At 40.0% G+C, this 17,086-nt stretch overlaps 1 protein-coding gene across 1 annotated transcript in view; it reads left to right on the forward strand.

Moving 5' to 3' along the window:
- LOC144963528 (QRFP-like peptide receptor) overlaps positions 1-16,867 on the forward strand; it is a gene marked incomplete in the record, with an annotated part of 118,812 nt that extends 101,945 nt beyond the window's left edge. Inside the window, 3 exon segments of the mRNA XM_078897601.1 lie at positions 82-222; positions 15,261-15,390; positions 16,478-16,867. Coding sequence (XP_078753727.1) covers positions 82-222; positions 15,261-15,390; positions 16,478-16,867 — 661 coding nt within the window.
- Between the last annotated feature and the right edge of the window lie 219 nt (positions 16,868-17,086).

Consider the following 17,086-nt stretch of genomic DNA (forward strand, 5'->3'; position numbering starts at 1 on the left):
ACTTTATTTTTCAGAGCACGCCAGAAAACTGGTGTTGATTACGATTTTAACGATTGTCTCTTCCTCCTTTGTCTCATCAAGCAGGGGTCACGTGATCAGAAGACCCAAGAACGGGCAGTGTTTCAGCCCAGCAATCAACGGCAGCGAGTCCCCTGGAGGCCGAGACAAACAACTCGTGTGCATGTCACCCCAAAAGGCGGGGTCAGCAAGAATTGCCTTCAGGTAAGATATCCTTTGTCGCTCTGACCAGCGGGCAAAACTAACGTCGTCTACGATGATTTGCCGAGTGTTAAGTCTACTCAATTCAAAGATCAAAGCCATTTAATAAAGCTGCTAGAATCTGTGGCCTGTGCTAAATAATGACCAAAATGAATTTAACAGCATTTGGAAAAGGATAAAATACCAAACACGGAAAGTTTCGGGCGCAGAATATATAAATGGGTGTTTATGTGTGCTAGTGGAGCATCAGCAACATTTCCGGCGAAATGAAGGTAATAAAATAAAACAATCATAATACTTTTGTATTCTGGAAATTAACATAGACCGAGAAAAGCTTTTGAGTCACAACGATCAAATTCGAAGTGGTAATAAAATCTGTAGATGTGCGCGAATGAATCTGGCAACAGAATAGCCAGATAATGATTCCCAGTATCCAGTGACCTAGTAGATTTTACAAATAATCATTTGATTCAAGGGATAATAGAATCCCCCTTATTTTGAGAAAGGTTTGCACTATAATATTTAAATTTGCCAAAATATACATATATATATATATATATATATATATATATATATATATATATATATATATATATATAAAGTATAAATACAACATCTACATCAGTGGTAGCATTAATGAAAAAGGAGCCAGGGGCAAACAAAGAATGACCCTCTTCGTGACAGATTAAAGAATTCAATGGAATGGCAGCACGACCACTCATGGAGACAGCGGGAGACTGTGAGATATGGAGAGTGACTATAGAGGAAGCCTCTAACGCCTGGGACAAGTGTGGAACTTGATGATGATGATGATGATGATGATGATGATGATGATGATTATGATCATGATGATGATGGTGATGATATAAAATATATGCAGTTGTCAACAAATCTCCAAGTTCTATATATATAACTTGAACATTTATGTAGCGCAATGTCCACTAAACGTGCTCAAAGCGCTTTACAAAGGGTCACTAACCCGGCAACAGCAACACGTAACATATAGAACGACACACGACGCCTGTACGGAGATATAATATTTTTTTGGACTGAGACAACGTTCTTAACGGTCAGGTACTTTTTTTTTACATCTGTGTACAATGAGAGAATATGAGTAAAGTGTCTTTTCCAAGGACTCAACTATGCGCCGTGCGAGGCTCGAACCCTGGACCTTCCGATCCGAAAGCGAGTGTCATACCACAAGACCACATAGCCGTACAACTCCTTCAATTTATTTTGCGTACAGGGCCTTTTCAGTACAAAGTTTGATTGAAAGAGTAGTCTAATACTAATAAATAAGACGGCGTAGTCATTGTGTGATTAGTTAATGAACAAATACACTGGTTAATTTATGTTTACATAAGGGAGGGTCTGGTCAGATCTGTTGTTCTCTGAAGAAAATAAAGACAGCACATATTTAAAATTTTGGTCAGAAAACTCGTCCTTCCAACATCGATCGATTAAAATGACCTTCATTTCGGCAAAAAACTCCCAAACCCGGGATTTTAAGAAGTCCCAGGTTTTGAGAGTTTTTGAGACGATGAGGATCATTTTTATCGATCGATATTTGAAGGACGAGTTTTCTGGACAAAATTATAAATACGCGATTTTCCGAAGTACGGCAAAGTTAATTTCATGTAATTCATCAGGTCGCTGAGGACAAGTTAGATCTAAGACAAACATTCTCTCGTTTTAATCAATGAATAAATACAAACAACGGTTAAATTAACATTTGATTAACCTTCTCAGGCGTGCCGATGATTAGAATGGCGAATGTCCTAAAGTTGAGTGACTCTCTACTGCTGTTGTTGGAAATCATCTTTGTCTGTGTCGTGAAATTCTAAATGGCTACCATTTTGTTTTCAGTATGTAACTGGTCGAAAAAGGGTTACATAAAAAAAAAAATACCAAGAAATTTTTTAGAAGACAGTCAGGAGCACGCAATGTTATATCATTTAGCATAATATCTGCATGTGGACGTGTCAAACAAACGTTATTTTTACACAAAATTGAATGTTAACATATAGATAGAACGATGTAGTAACTACCGTGATTGCCAGAACTCGGTATTCTGGCTGTAGGACTCCATGGCTAGGATGGGTCCAGATGGCCGGTGAATCACGGAATTACTGAGTTAAAAATATATATTAAATAGATAAAGTTATAGTTAGTATAAAAATATGGCTTACCCTGAATCTAGTGTCGTAAGTAAGAGTAGTGAAGTAAGTCGTCTGTTGTATCGAAGTGTGGTAAGTAAGTGTCGTAAGTCTAGGAGCAAGTGCAGTAAGAATCTGGGTAAGTGTGAAGTGTGTAAGTCCTAGGTAAGTGTGTGAATCGAGAGGTCCACTCGGCTTTATATGAGCCGGGTCAGCTCGGGACGAGGCAGAGCGGAAGTAGGAATGACCATTGCCAAGGTCACTAGCCGTACAATTGTTTACGGCTAGAGATCCCTACACTGCTCCCCCCTCAAAAAGGGCAGGGTGGCTGGATGTGGGGTATTCACCTGCACCTTTCTGGAGCTCTCGGTATTACAGTGAACTAAAGGAGAGGAGCCCTTACCTAGGGCGTAGCAACAAAAAAAAGGGGAAGGCCCTTTCCTAGGGCCAAACAAAAAATAAAGAAGGCCCTTACCTAGGGCCGAAATAAAAGGAAAGCCCTTTCCTGGGGCTGGGGCAAAAATAAATCTATTTACACGGTTGCTCGCCCTAGCACCTAGCTGTCTAAGACAGAGCTGTGGAGGGACAGCTCCATCGAGGGCTCTCTCTCCTTCATTCTTTTATTCTCCTCCCGGAGACGGGTGACCTCAGCCGCCTCGGTCCGGAGGGAGGCCAGCTCCTGCCTGGCCCTCTTAAGCTGATTCCGCAGGCTGCGGAAGTCCCCCCGGCGGCGGCGAGATCTGTCTCGGCGGTCGGCTTGCTCTTGGTCCTCCCTCCTATGCCTGCTGGGAGGCCGATCGCGGCTCTGTCGGGCCGGGGTACTCGTTCTGTGGGCCCGACGGGGCGAGCGGGACCGTCTCCTACGGTCACGGAGCCTCCGTTCCTGGTTAGAGTTAGAGGCGACGGGGGAGGTTCGGGATCTATTCCCAAGTCTCAAGGTGATTGGAGGAGTCCTCGAGCGTCTAGTGGAATTTCTCCAGGGTTGTCTGCGATTCCGAATCGCGTGCTCCGGGTTACACCCCGGAGGAGAGCGCCTGCCGGCCGCTCTCGGCATCTCTTCTCGGAATCGCAGGAAATCCCGGAAGAGGGTCACATCGCGTGAGAAAGAGGTCATCTGCGGAGATTAAAGAAAAAGATTAGTGAGAACAGGATGGGCAAATGAAAATGTTCAGTTGCCTCGCTTGGTTCCTCATCAGGTTGACACACCTGCCGTGGAACCAGTCGAAACACCTGTCACACGCAACCATGAGGTCTCATCGTCCGGCTTTCCACAAGTACAGTACGTAATTTCCTGGCCAGACTCGATGGCCTCCCTTTCCTTTTGGATCCAGGCTGGGATAGTCCGGTCCCAACATGGCTTCAGGTGGTCCTGGTTGACGTTTTAATCTCCGAGTTCCTATATTTGACAACGTATGTGGCGGGGTTCAGGACCGTGGAGATGATGGCTGGTCCAGTCCATATAGGTTTCAGCTTACTGGACTTTCCTTTCACATTCGATTTATCCAGGTAATAAACCGCCTATCCCTCTTGAAGGAATGGACGTGGGCTTTGATGTCGTAGTCCCTCTTCGTCCTCTTGAGCTCAGTTCGGAGGGTGGTTCTCGCAGTCTCATGGGCTATCTCTAACCCCTGCTGTAGAGAGTTGACATATTCTTCAGGAGACTGTGGGTTTGTACGTTTACCTGGTATAACCAATTCCACCGGTGTGCTCAATTCCCTTCCTAACATCAATTTGTTAAAGGCGTAGGTATGACAAGGAGGTATCGTGGGCCTTCGTCTCTTCTGTATAAGGCTCCATCGATCAGGAAGAACAGGTTGCGGTGCACCCAGTAGAACTTTTCCTCCTGGCCGGACAGCATCAAGTCCGACATCTCTGGGTCTGCTCCTAATTTCAACCATAATAGCAGGTGGGTCATGTGATGATCATCCGACTGCAGCTTCCTGACATCCTCCATGTCAATGTCAAGGCCAACTTATGTCGAGTTGTCTTGTCTTACCTTGTATTTTGTGTCCACCCTCATTTGTAATATTCAACCCATTGACAATTATGTCAGGGGACCTGAGGGGGACAGCACAGCTCACTCCTGACGTCATCCGGGTAGAGTTGTCCAATCTTCTGAGTTGTGTTCTACGTCCGCCCTCGTTTATAATATCCAACCAAGTGACAATTGTGTCAGGGGACCCGAGGGGGACGACGTAGTCTGCTTCTGATTCAAAGGTTCCCCATCTCTCCTGTGTTCGGGCGCAATATGCGCCTCCGCCACAAGGCAATTCTGATAACGCCTTGTGAGGACGGTAGTGTTGGCAAGTGTCCGTCGTGGGAGGTCGAGATAAGGCATCAGCATTCATGTGCAGTGAACCAGAGCGGTGAACTATCCTCATGTTGTATTGACTGAGTTCTTCAATCCATCGGGCCAGTTGGCCCTCAATCCTCTTGAAGTTCATGAGCCAAGTAAGGCAGCGATGATCCGTTCGTACAGTGAATTCGCTGCCTAAGAGGTAGTGACGGAAGTGATTGGTAAAGCGCACAATTGCAAGTAGCTCCTCCCTGGTAGTGCAATAGCGCCGCTGAAGGGGAGTCAGGGTGAAGCTCCCATATGCAATCACCTTCTCTTCCTCTTCTTGGATCTGAATCAACTCAGCTCTGATGGCGAAATCTGAAGCATCAGTATCGAGGATGAAGTGACCTGTCGTAGTGGGAATGGCCAAGATCGGTGAGGAAGTAAGGCGTAGCTTGATCTCCTCAAAAGCTGCCTGCTGCTCATCACCCCAGATGAAAATTTTCTCTCTCAGAAGTTGTGTGAGGGGGTTCTGGTATTCCGGCAAAATCCTTTACGAAGAAGCGTTGGTAATTAGCTAAGCCCAAAAACTTCTCTATTCCTTAATGGACGTAGGTGCTGGCCGATTCCGTACAGTGGCAATTGATTCCTCTGTCATAGACAACTGGTTTCTTCCTACCTTCCTACCAAGAAGTTTAGTTTCTTTCCTGAAGAGCTCACATTTCCTGGGTTTGAGCTTCAGCCGGAAGGCACGAAGTCTGGTGAACACTTCCCTCAAGTTGTTGAAGTGGTCCTAGAAGGACTTCCCCAGTACACAGATGTCGTCCAAGTAGGCCAAGACAGAGTTCCAGTGTAAGTCCTTCAAGACGAGGTCCATTACTCTGCTGTAGGTGCTATAGAATTGCAGAGTCTAAATGGCAGCTTGTTGAATTCAAATAGGCCCCTCCTCGTCCTGAATGCAGTCTAGATGGTGGGGCTTCTTTACATTTCTGCACTCTGGTGCTGGGTGCGAATCCCCACTGTCTCCTAGTGCCAAGGCTTCCTTATTTCTTATATCAGCAGTGGTCGTCGGTATCGAAAGGGTCCTTGGGTTCTGGAGCATCAGTGAAGGTATCTTCCATTTTGGGCACCATGAGTGTAAAATAATAATTATTGGCTTCCTGAGGCTGCAGAGACTTCATAAACTTAACGATGTTCTTGTTACTACGGAAGTCTTTCTTGGTCATCTATACTCTCCTGATAGGGCAGGACGAACTGTCTGGCAGTCTGCCCAGAGACAATAATTCATGGGCTGCTCAAAAGAGCAGTAGTCCATTAGAATTTATTCACCATGATGTTCTCCGACACGATTACCCTAATCTTCTGAGAATAGACTATGGGAAACAGTGTCAGTAACAAGGAAGCAAATCATAGTGTAACATCAAGGAACTATTACGCCATGCAAGCAATCAAAGCAAGCTAAAAGCACAAAACAAAAATCAAGCGGGCTTAAAGCCAAGTAATAAAACTAGCACAAGCATGAAGCCAAAAACAATATAATTAGGCCAAGCTCATGCCAAAGCAAGCAAATGAATCAAGCTGCAAACAAGCTACGCTCTGTAAAAATATAATATATGAACATTTGTATATAATAGAGTAAAGATCACAGAGTAATTTAATGATAATAACAATCTATACATCTTCACAATAAAACAATTGCTCCAGGTCGCAGTCATGGCCATGTCGTGCACCAACACTTCACTGACCCATGGTGTGCGACCTGAGCATAAACATCACAATCTGTATCATGTGATTCACTGAGAGTTAGGTCCTCCGACTCGAACCTTGGTCGCAACAGATAATGCACCAACATCTCTCTGCGCAGGCCACCAAGCTCGAGTGACCATCAAACTCAGTGAATCCAAACTATCATCAGATGGTTGCTTCTGAGTGGTCATCTCCCCAAGGCTGCAGCCATGGTCGGATTATGCTCCAACATCCATGCTGCCGGGCCCGAGTGATCATCAAACAACAAATCAAGAAAAAAAAACAGACTTAAAAAAAATAAAAATGAACAACACAAATCACCAAGGGATCCTCTCAGGAGAGGAAGGTGTGTGAAAGAAAAATAATAACTGATGATATATTATAATAAAATCAATAGAAAGTGTAACCACAATCACAATGTAGCACTGGACAAACAAAATCAAGTCAAGGACAAATGAGATCACAAGAATACAACTATCACAGTCATAGGCAATAAACAAAGTCAAGTGCAGGACAAAGCAAATCACAAGAATTCACAATAAATTACCAAAGATATAAACTAATCACTAATCACAGTTATAGGCAATAACAAAACAACAAAAAATATTTCCAGTAAAAAGAATAAAAAAGAAATCAAATGTAAAAAAAAAATTTTTTTAATCATGAAACATGACACCGTCCACAAGGTCACCAGACAGGTGTGACCTTGGAGTCAAGGACAAGGACGACCTTGACACGATCAAACAAAATTCACGAACTGAAATTACCTACAACTGAAAAAAAGGGAAGGGGGCGTGGTCATACCTATCACCAATATCACAGCACAGAATTCATTCAAGATTTAATATAAGAATTATAGTAGAAAATACATGATGAAAAATAACGAAGTATTCACACGGTAAAAATCAACGAAATTCGAAATCCCATTCAACGAAATACGACGGTAGGAAATAATAAAATGGATAATGTAAAAAGTAGAAAAGTTTTCGCTCGTGACGCCATTGTAGTAACTACCGTGATTGCCAGAACTCGGTATTCTGGCTGTAGGACTCCATGGCTAGGATGGGTCCAGATGGCCGGTGAATCACGGAATTACTGAGTTAAAAATATATATTAAATAGATAAAGTTATAGTTAGTATAAAAATATAGCTTACCCTGAATCTAGTGTCGTAAGTAAGAGTAGTGAAGTAAGTCGTCTGTTGTATCGAAGTGTGGTAAGTAAGTGTCGTAAGTCTAGGAGCAAGTGTAGTAAGAATCTGGGTAAGTGTGAAGTGTGTAAGTCCTAGGTAAGTGTGTGAATCGAGAGGTCCACTCGGCTTTATATGAGCCGGGTCAGCTCGGGACGAGGCAGAGCGGAAGTAGGAATGACCATTGCCAAGGTCACTAGCCGTACGATTGTTTACGGCTAGAGATCCCTACAACGAGATGACGTCACTTGTGTCTTTGTTATTGTTTTTATTTGCCATCCGCGTTTATGAGTAATTCTCACTAAACTGTATTAAGCAGACTATAAACGTTAAAGGTTGCACACAGTTTTGTGTGTTGGTTCGTTATACTTCCGGATGGCAGTGTTATGAGCGTCCTATCCAAGCGCACACTATCAATATGCAGGTCTGACATCCGAACCCACTAATGTGTCTAGTTTAACATTGTTGTAATGGACAATATTTTGGGTCATTTTCTGAGATTTCCATTACAACACTGGCCACGGACCCCTTGAAAAGCTCTTTTTTATCACATTTACTGGAATGACGATATATAAATGCTACTGTTTTTCTTTTTATATATTTTGAAAATGCCATTTCAATGCTATTATTGGATTATCAGACCTTCAAATAAGTTCACGACTGTAAAATTCCATAGATACTTGATACGATTTGTCATAGTAGGCAACTGCCGTATTCTGAAAATACATTGTAAAAATATTTGGACCAGAAAACCTGCCCTTTAACCAGTTAATTGTCGTACTCTGGAAAGACGCGTATTTAAAAATGTGTCAAGAAAACTCTTCCTTCAAATATCGATCGATTTAAACAACCCTCATCTTGGCAAGACTTGCAAACACGGGACTTCAAGAAGTCCTAGTACCAAATTCTAGATGTGACTTCTAAATAAGTCAATAAAATGTATAATAAAATGCAGTGAGTCATTTATAAAAGTCATGAGACTTACTTACTTATTTGAGCTCTAGCCCTTCGCTCTCGTGCCATGATGTAGAAGTTTGACGTCTTTTGTAGTTGTTCCAGGTGACTATAAAGTGTGTTTGGATGCTTGGATTTGGTGGGAGGAATGTGCATCTCTGGTCTTCAAGAGGTTGACATTCAAGCAAGTGGTGTGTTTCATTGGGGTGTTGACATAGGGGGCAGGAAGAGGATGTGTCTTTTGTAATTTTGCTTAAATGGCTGTTGAACGGTATGTGTTGCGTTCTTAGTTGAAATATAATGCTTTGCTGGTGTCATGAGAAGAGTCATTCTACTACCTTTATTTTACTATACAAGAAGTCCTGGGTTTGCGAGAGTCTTACAAGATAAGAATAATTTTAATCTTTTGATTTTTATATTACGAAGGACGAGTTTTCTGGGCCAAGATTTTAATAATGTTTTTTTTTCTTCAGAGTAAGGCTGGCTAAGCAGGAGTATAAATAGTACAACATATAATGTTCACAAAATATACCAAGTTAGTTATATATTTCGTCTTTTATGAGGACATTTTGGTATTTCTAAACATTAAAAAAAATTCGAAAGGCTAGTTTTGTAGTAGATTGTAAACTAAATCCTGGGAATGACAGCATTGAAATGGCATTTTCAAAATATATAAAAAGAAAAACATTAGCATTTATATAAATGTGCTGAAAGAGGTGTTCAAGGGGTCAGTGGCCAACAGAAACACTAAACATGTCAGACGAGACATAACGCCTGTTTGGCGATATTACAGGATTTTTCCGACAGAGATAACACTGTTAACCGCCAGGTATTCTTATTGCATCTAGCTGAGTACGATGAGAGAATGTGAGTAAAGAGCTTTTTTCCAAGGACTCAATTATGCACCACACAGAACGGAACTCGAACCCAGGACCTTAAGATCCGAAGGCTAGTGTCATACTTCTAGACCATATAGCCGTACAATGTTGTTGAGAGGATTTGAGTATTATCCATTACAATTTTTTTCTGAATGAGACAAGACTGTTAACTGTCAAGATCTCATTTTACACTTGATAGAATGTGAGTAAGAGCCTTTTTCCAAAAACACATCTTTGCCCCCCCCCCACCCCCACCCCCTCTGAAGGGGAGTGTCATACCACGATACCATAATTTATAATTCATTAGGTAAAAACAGGGAGAAAGGCGCCCAAAGATGAATATGTTAGCCTCATCATAAGACCCGAAAGTTGATGCCAGGAAGAGAAGAAAAAAATTATACCCTTCCGCCACGACATCATAAGATATCGTCGCCTATGCATTCCACGAAGGAATAATATTATAGATAATTCATCAAACAAGATGTCTGATGTCAACAGGAATCACCCATATTGTCCAAGTGAGCAAATTGGGGGTTACTAATCTTGCCCAAAAAGTGCCGGAAGCGGGGCTCGAACCCGGGACCTTCCGAGTCACATTGCAAATGCCTTAACCATTCGGCCACTTCGTCCCCATTTCGTCAGGAAAAGAGCCTACTACTTTACTGCCGTGTTCTGAAAAAATATGTATTCAAACTCGTGCGAAGTCCCAGGTTTAATAGTTTTTACCAAGATGAGGATAATTTAAATCGATGGATATTTAAAGGACGTTTCAGCCAAACTTTTAATTGCATGTTTTTATGGAGTACAACAGTTACGTGACCTTAACATTGTCACTTAATCAAGTAGTTAGTTCCAAGTATTGTTTCCATTATAGCTCAATCGATTATTGTGATCAGGCTGTGTTAATAGGCTTCAACAGTCGTGACGTCACTTCCTTTGTAATGACGCATAGTAACGCAACAACTGGTTCTAAACTATCGGAACAATGGCGGACGTCCTTATGAAATATTTCTCCGACGAGCATAAAAGTGTATCCAGAGGATAAAAACATTAAAAATATAATCATGTTTTGATTTTTATACATTCTGATCACATGACACATGAAACGTTCTAGGCAGAATGAAGGATAAAAGGTACCGATTTTCTTTGTTTAGAACCACGCTGCTCGCCGTTGCTGGGCGACGTGACATCAGACCATTGAATCCTATTGCCTAGGAAATAAAGGGCCATCATAATGTGCCTTTGTGGTCTCGTGGTTTGACACACGCCTTTATACGTGTAGCTCACTGGTTTCAGTGTCGCTGTGGGCAGCGTAGAGTTGAGTCCTTGGTAAAGGTATTCTTTTTCCGTACTGGAGTGTAACATGAGCACCTGTGGTTGTCTTTGTCGAAAAAGAAATTGTAATAACGCCTTACAGGCGTCATATTATCCTGTCCACAATGTAAAGATGTTATAGTTGGCTTGGATCCCTTGAAAAGCGCATTGAACACAGTAAAGGGGATATTGCTTTGTATGAAAACTCAATGCTAGAGGTGTCTAAATGCACTCGTAAAGTGAGTGAGACTTAAACAACACAACAATACAACAATACAAAACAACAAATGGACTTTTGGCATTAGAAATGCCCAACTGATTATTTGCCCATTTTTCACAATCTAATAGAGTCCCTAATTTGAGCACAGTGTATTGTTACGCCAATGAAAGCGATATTCAAGAAAGTTCTATTTTGAGCACAATCTTGCCGTTTTAAGCCTTGATTTCGACCGAAGTCGCTCCAAATGGAAAAATCCCTACGGCTATGGAACTTTTGTATCTTGGTTCTGTCTGGTTTTAATCGTTTTTAAAATTTCAAAACTCGCCAAGAACACGGCAAATTTGATGTGTTTAGTATCCACAACGTATTGATTACATAATGTGTTTTATTAAAAGTCTCATGGGAATATTTTAGATCTTTTTGACCTTTGTTCTGAAGGATTTAGATATGTTGTTTTTTGTTTCTGTGTGTGTGTGTTTTTTTTTTTTTTTGTTTGTTTTGTTTTCCTTTTTTATCGTGTATTTACTTATGAGGGAGGTGTGGGAAAGAGAGAGAGAGAGAGAGAGAGAGAGAGAGAGAGAAAGAGAGAAAGAGAGAGAGAGAGAAAGAGAGAGAGAAAAAGAGAGAGAGAGAGAGGGAGAGAGAGAGGGAGAGAGAAAGAGAGAGAGAGAAAGAAAGAAAGAAAGAAAGAGAGAGAGAGAGAGAGAGAGAGAGAGAGAGAGAGAGAGAGAGAGAGAGAGAGCGGCGTTGTTTTTGTATTGTTCATGTTTAATAATAAGCATATTTCTAAAGCGTCTTTCGTCGAACCCTTACTGTTTTATTTACACATAATTTGAGTAAACCAAATTGTTATGGACACATTGTTGTAGTGGAAACACTCTCAAACTTATGGTAAATTCTGTCCATTACAACAATGTTAAATCAAGCCCATAACTGCGTTCGCATGTCAGACTTGTTAATATTTGCAGTTTGTGGTGGCTTGGGAGAACAGATTTGGGTGTTAATAATAGTCTTCTCTATTTTGTTTTCTCTTTTCTGCCTTTTCCTCATAAAAGTTACTCTTCATTAGTTCCTGATACTAATATATTATCTGTCCACGCTCCTTCAGAAATTCTATATTAGAAAATAGATCACCAATTTCAGTTGAGTATCTGGTTTAACTTTAGCACTTGTTCTTCAGTGCTTTGACGCATCGCTTGCTTTTCCACTCTGATAGTGTTACAGTAGAGCATGCCTATAGCGGGACTTTTGGTCCCAGCAGAAAAATCCCGCTGTAGCCAAGTTCCCGCTATAGGAAAGCAGGGGAAAATGTCCCAAAAATAACCATGATTACCTCTCTTGAATGTCAATAAAAACTAACGTGACCTTGAAATGGACTATCTTTGGTTCTGTTTGTTTTGGTTGTTTTTTTATTTTTTTAATCTTTATTTATTTCATTTTGGGGGGGGGGGGGGGTTGTGTGTTGTTTTTTTTTTTTTTTTTTTTTTTGGGGGGGGGGGGGGGGGGTAGGGGGTATTTAGGCAGGAAGGACTACGATACGAACGAGTGCGAGTGATGTGTATGCTTGAGCAGCAACAATTGCAATGAATGAGGAATGGCATAATAGTAATAATAGGGCTGATCTGGATTAAAATGTACACACCACCGCGTACGCACAAGCCTCTTCTCTCTAATTGGCCAAGGGCTTTACACACGGCGTCATCTTGTGCCCCAACTTAATTAATCATCGTAAGACTGACCAATCAACGCATATAAAGAAATAGAGCGAGCGGCAAAAGAAGTGCGGGTAGACACGAGAGGTGTGTGTGAAGACACGAGCTACATGGCAGACGGAGGCGTGTGTGTTAGTCCTGGGTGGCGGGAGAGAGCCCAGTCTACGTCACTCGCTGAGTCACGGCGGCGCTTACAGCTTGCTCAATTTTTCCCGCTGTAAGCAAGTTCGGGCCTTTCCTTGACCCGCTAAACCCAAGCACAGGTAATTGAATTTATATAGTAAAAAAAAGCGGGGTTTGTGTAAGGTCCCGTTGTAGCGGTGGTCCCGCTGTAGCGGGTGCCGCTATGGTCATGTTCTACTGTATTGGCTGTCCCTCCCTGCAAGCGTATCGTAGGTGGCTTGGCATTATTTATTGGTTAGTCTTCGTTCTTCATGGGCAGGAGGACATCGGAGCTGTTGCTTCAGGGGATTTTTCAGTTAATAAACCCACGAAGAGCAGTCCTTGACTCTCCTTCAATCTTCTTGCCAGATAATAATGAAGATTACAGACTTTAATGTATGGTTTACCCTTCATTTAAAAACTATAACAGTATAGATGTTGTTGTTTTTTAATGAGCTTTTAGCGCAATATCCACTAAATGTGCTCAACGCGCTTTACTAGGGGCCCCTGACCAACAGCAACATTTAACATTTAGGACGGGACATGACGCCTATTAGGCGATGTTACAATTTTTCGGAAAGAGACAACGCTGTTAACGGCCAGGTACTCATTTTACACGGTGAAAGAATGTGAGTAAAGAGCCTTCTCCATGGACAACTATGCGCTGAGCGAGGCTCGAACCCAGGATCTTCCGATCCGAAAGGGAGTGTCATACCATAAGATAGCAATGACTATCCCGCACAAATCTTTGGGCGTCTTTTTCGCTCACGAAGTGCCCAAATTCGCTGCAAAATATGGGACGAAGCCGTTTCGTATATGCTATTTTAAAAAATCAATTACGACGCTGTTTATCGATGAATATGATTGAAAGTTGACACACAAACAGAAAAAAGGTCATTTTAGATTATGTCAAGCGACAAAACTCGTGCGATTACCGGAAGATTGTTAAAAATAGATTTTTACTCTTTGGAGTAAAATATTTCTAAAACTACCGGGCGTGGAGGTTTTGTCGCTGACAAGGTAATACATGAACATTTCTTCTTTTTGGTTGCATCCCAAGTTTCAACCTTTTAATCCACTTATTACGCAAGATACAACCAAAGATCGAAAAAAAATTGCCGAAAAAGCGTCCCATATTTTCGAGATTTTTTCCTCTTTGCGGGTCATACAAATAAATGACACCTTTGAAACTGCATAACTTGTTTATTTATGAATGGATTTTCAAAATTCAAAAACATTTTTAATCAGTGGAGATAGAGCTTTGATATTAGACAAAAAAAATTTCTCAAAAAGAGAAAAAAACATTTTTCATAGTCATTGCTACATAAGACCACATAGCCGCATAGATGTTAATATAATAATATAGCATTTCAGGAGAACATCCAAGAGCCTCTGTCGTGTAGTCTCCCCTTGATGGAATAATTATATTAGTATAGATGTTAACGTTACCTCTAGCTTTGAGATTTTATACAGCAGTATTCCCTATTGTTATTATTGTTTATTATTATTATTATTATTATTATTATTATTATTATTATTATTATTATTATTATTATTATTATTATTATTATTATTATTATTATTATTATATTATTATATTATTATTATTATTATTATTATTATTATTATTATTATTATTATTATTATTATTATTATTATTATTATTATTATTATTATTATTATTATTATTATTATTATTATTATTATTATTATTATTATTATTATTATTATTATTATTATTATTATTATTATTATTATTATTATTATTATTATTATTATTATTATTATTATTATTATTATTATTATTATTACTATTACTATTACTATTGTATAGCATTTCAAGCGAAAGAAAATGAGATACGGTACTGTCAGGAGCACCGAGTTATATTTATCAGTTTGTTTGTTTGGCTTGGGGGCTTTCTCTTCCAGTGTTTTAGTTAATATGTTCTCTGATGTGGTGTCTTTAATATGAAGCTATTCAAGCTATGGAACGGGTAACCCTACTTGCATCGCGAAGTCCCAGGTTTGAGAGTTTTTACGAGGATGAGGGTCACTTATTATATATATATATATATGTGTGTGTGTGTGTGTGTGTGTGTACGTGTGTGTGTGTGTGTGTTTGGCACACTTTTACTGATTTATACATTAAACTGAGAAAACAACCCCTTTTAAAAATTTAGGCAAGAAAAATTTACTTCACCATCCCTAGATTAAAATGGCCTCTAACTTGTCCAAAAAAAAAAACCCAACAAAAATATTAATAATTCGTTTGACATGTTTCAGTCCATTTCAATCTGTGAAGAGAACCAAAATGTAAAAGATTTTGGTCCTAAAACATTTTTTTAAAATCGATTTGTCAATGCGACACTAAACTAAAACACGAGGGAGTGTTGTTCATATATTTTTATCTCATAAATGCACTCCTCTCCTCAGGAAAATGTCTTCTTCAACACAAAGCCCTGCTTCCAGTAGATGCTCTACCCCTAAACTAGGCGAACGCACCCCTATGTTTCGGATCAAACATTTCTCCAGCAAGGAAGATGACGACGTAACAAAGAAACAGGTGAGGCTGTATTAATTACTCCGCAGTGCTCTGTAAAAACAAAGAGGTAGTGCTAAGCCGCTGGAAATTGTGGACTGTGAAAAGTATTAAACACAAAAATGAATATATTAGCTTTAAAAAAAGAACAAATGACCAAACACGGAAAGTATTGGGCTCAAAACCCTTCTTCAGCCAACAACAAAAAAAAAAAAAAAAAAACAATGAAAACATAAATATATTACTAAAAAGCCAGAACGACGACAGGATGTATGCAGGATGCATAATGTATTTATTTTTTTCAGTGTTTTTTTTTTTGTTGTGATGGCTGAAGAATTGTTTTGTGCCCGAAGCGTTCCATTTTGATATTGTGTTCTTCTGTAAAAACACAGTTTTACATTTTTGGAAGTCCGATGTTCGAGAGTTTTTGACAAGATTAGGGTCATTTCAATGGATCGACATTAGTTTTTGGGTCAAATATTTTAAAAGGTGTTTGTTGTGTGTGAGTGTGTAAATTAATTTGAGAAATAATTGATCAAGATAGATATTAAAACAATTTAAATGACGGGGCCATTAGAACAATTTACTGAACCCAGATTCAAAGATACAAATAGACACGTTATATCAAACAAAACATTGACTTTTAAGTTTTCCACTAAATGTTTCGTGGACAAAGAAAAGTTAGAGCACAAATAGTGGCAAATTTCTAAGAGAAACATATCGGTCGAAAACTCTTTAACTCACAAGTTAACTTATATAATTTGTAAAGCGCATTTAGCATGTTTATTTGATATTGCGCTTTATAAATGCTTAAGTTGCAAACAAAAACAAATGAAAAAAAAGTTTCTTAACTTCATGGGGTTATAGATTGAACGAAATTGACGTTATTCATCTCTTTGTTATTGTTTTTAGACATCCATTTTATGATTAGTTCTCTCTAAATTCTATCATTAAGACTATAGAAGTTTCAAGGTTACACAAAGTTTTGCATATCGGTCCGTTATATCCGGATGGCATAGGTTTTGAATATTTTACCTATACGCACAGCATCAGTATGCAGATTGTGTGCGTGGCGTATGCTTAACAAGATCCTTCTATTTAATTGTTCTAGGTCATCAAGATGCTGGTTGCAGTCATCGTCATCTTCGTCGTGTGCTGGGCTCCGATCCTCATCAATAACACCCTGACTGCCTTCGGGGTGCTTCACTATCTCAACTACGGTTACCTCAAACCCATGAGACAGAGCTTCTACCTCCTGGCATATGCCAATTCCTGCATCAACCCCGTTATCTATGGATTCATGTCCAAGCATTTCAGAAGCACGTTCTTCCACGCTCTCTGCACCTGCTTGAAGACTCCAGAGACCACGAGGAATCGAGCTCTTTATCGACAAACTTCCTGGCAAAGTAGATCCACAAACAACAAGGATATTCCCGATTTTGAATTAACTTCCATAGATGTGACTGCTTTAGGCGGTGGCGGTACGCCGTCCCATGTGTAAACTTGACATCTATTCCGTTGTATAATAATAATTGCTAACACACCCGTCACATGCCGTACTCTAAAAAAAATTGTATTTAAAAACTTGGCCAGAAAACGCATCCTTCAATCGATTTAAATAATAATAATAATAATACACAATAATAATAATGCACAGGCGAAGATGAAATTCCCGCTGAATTGCTGAAATGCGGTACACTCTCCCTGGATCTGAGCATTG

The sequence above is a fragment of the Berghia stephanieae genome, chromosome 1, assembly GCF_034508935.2.
Source record: "Berghia stephanieae isolate SIO BIC M18660-M18661 chromosome 1, UCSD_Bste_1.3, whole genome shotgun sequence".
In the NCBI taxonomy this organism is placed as follows: Eukaryota; Metazoa; Mollusca; class Gastropoda; order Nudibranchia; family Aeolidiidae; genus Berghia; species Berghia stephanieae.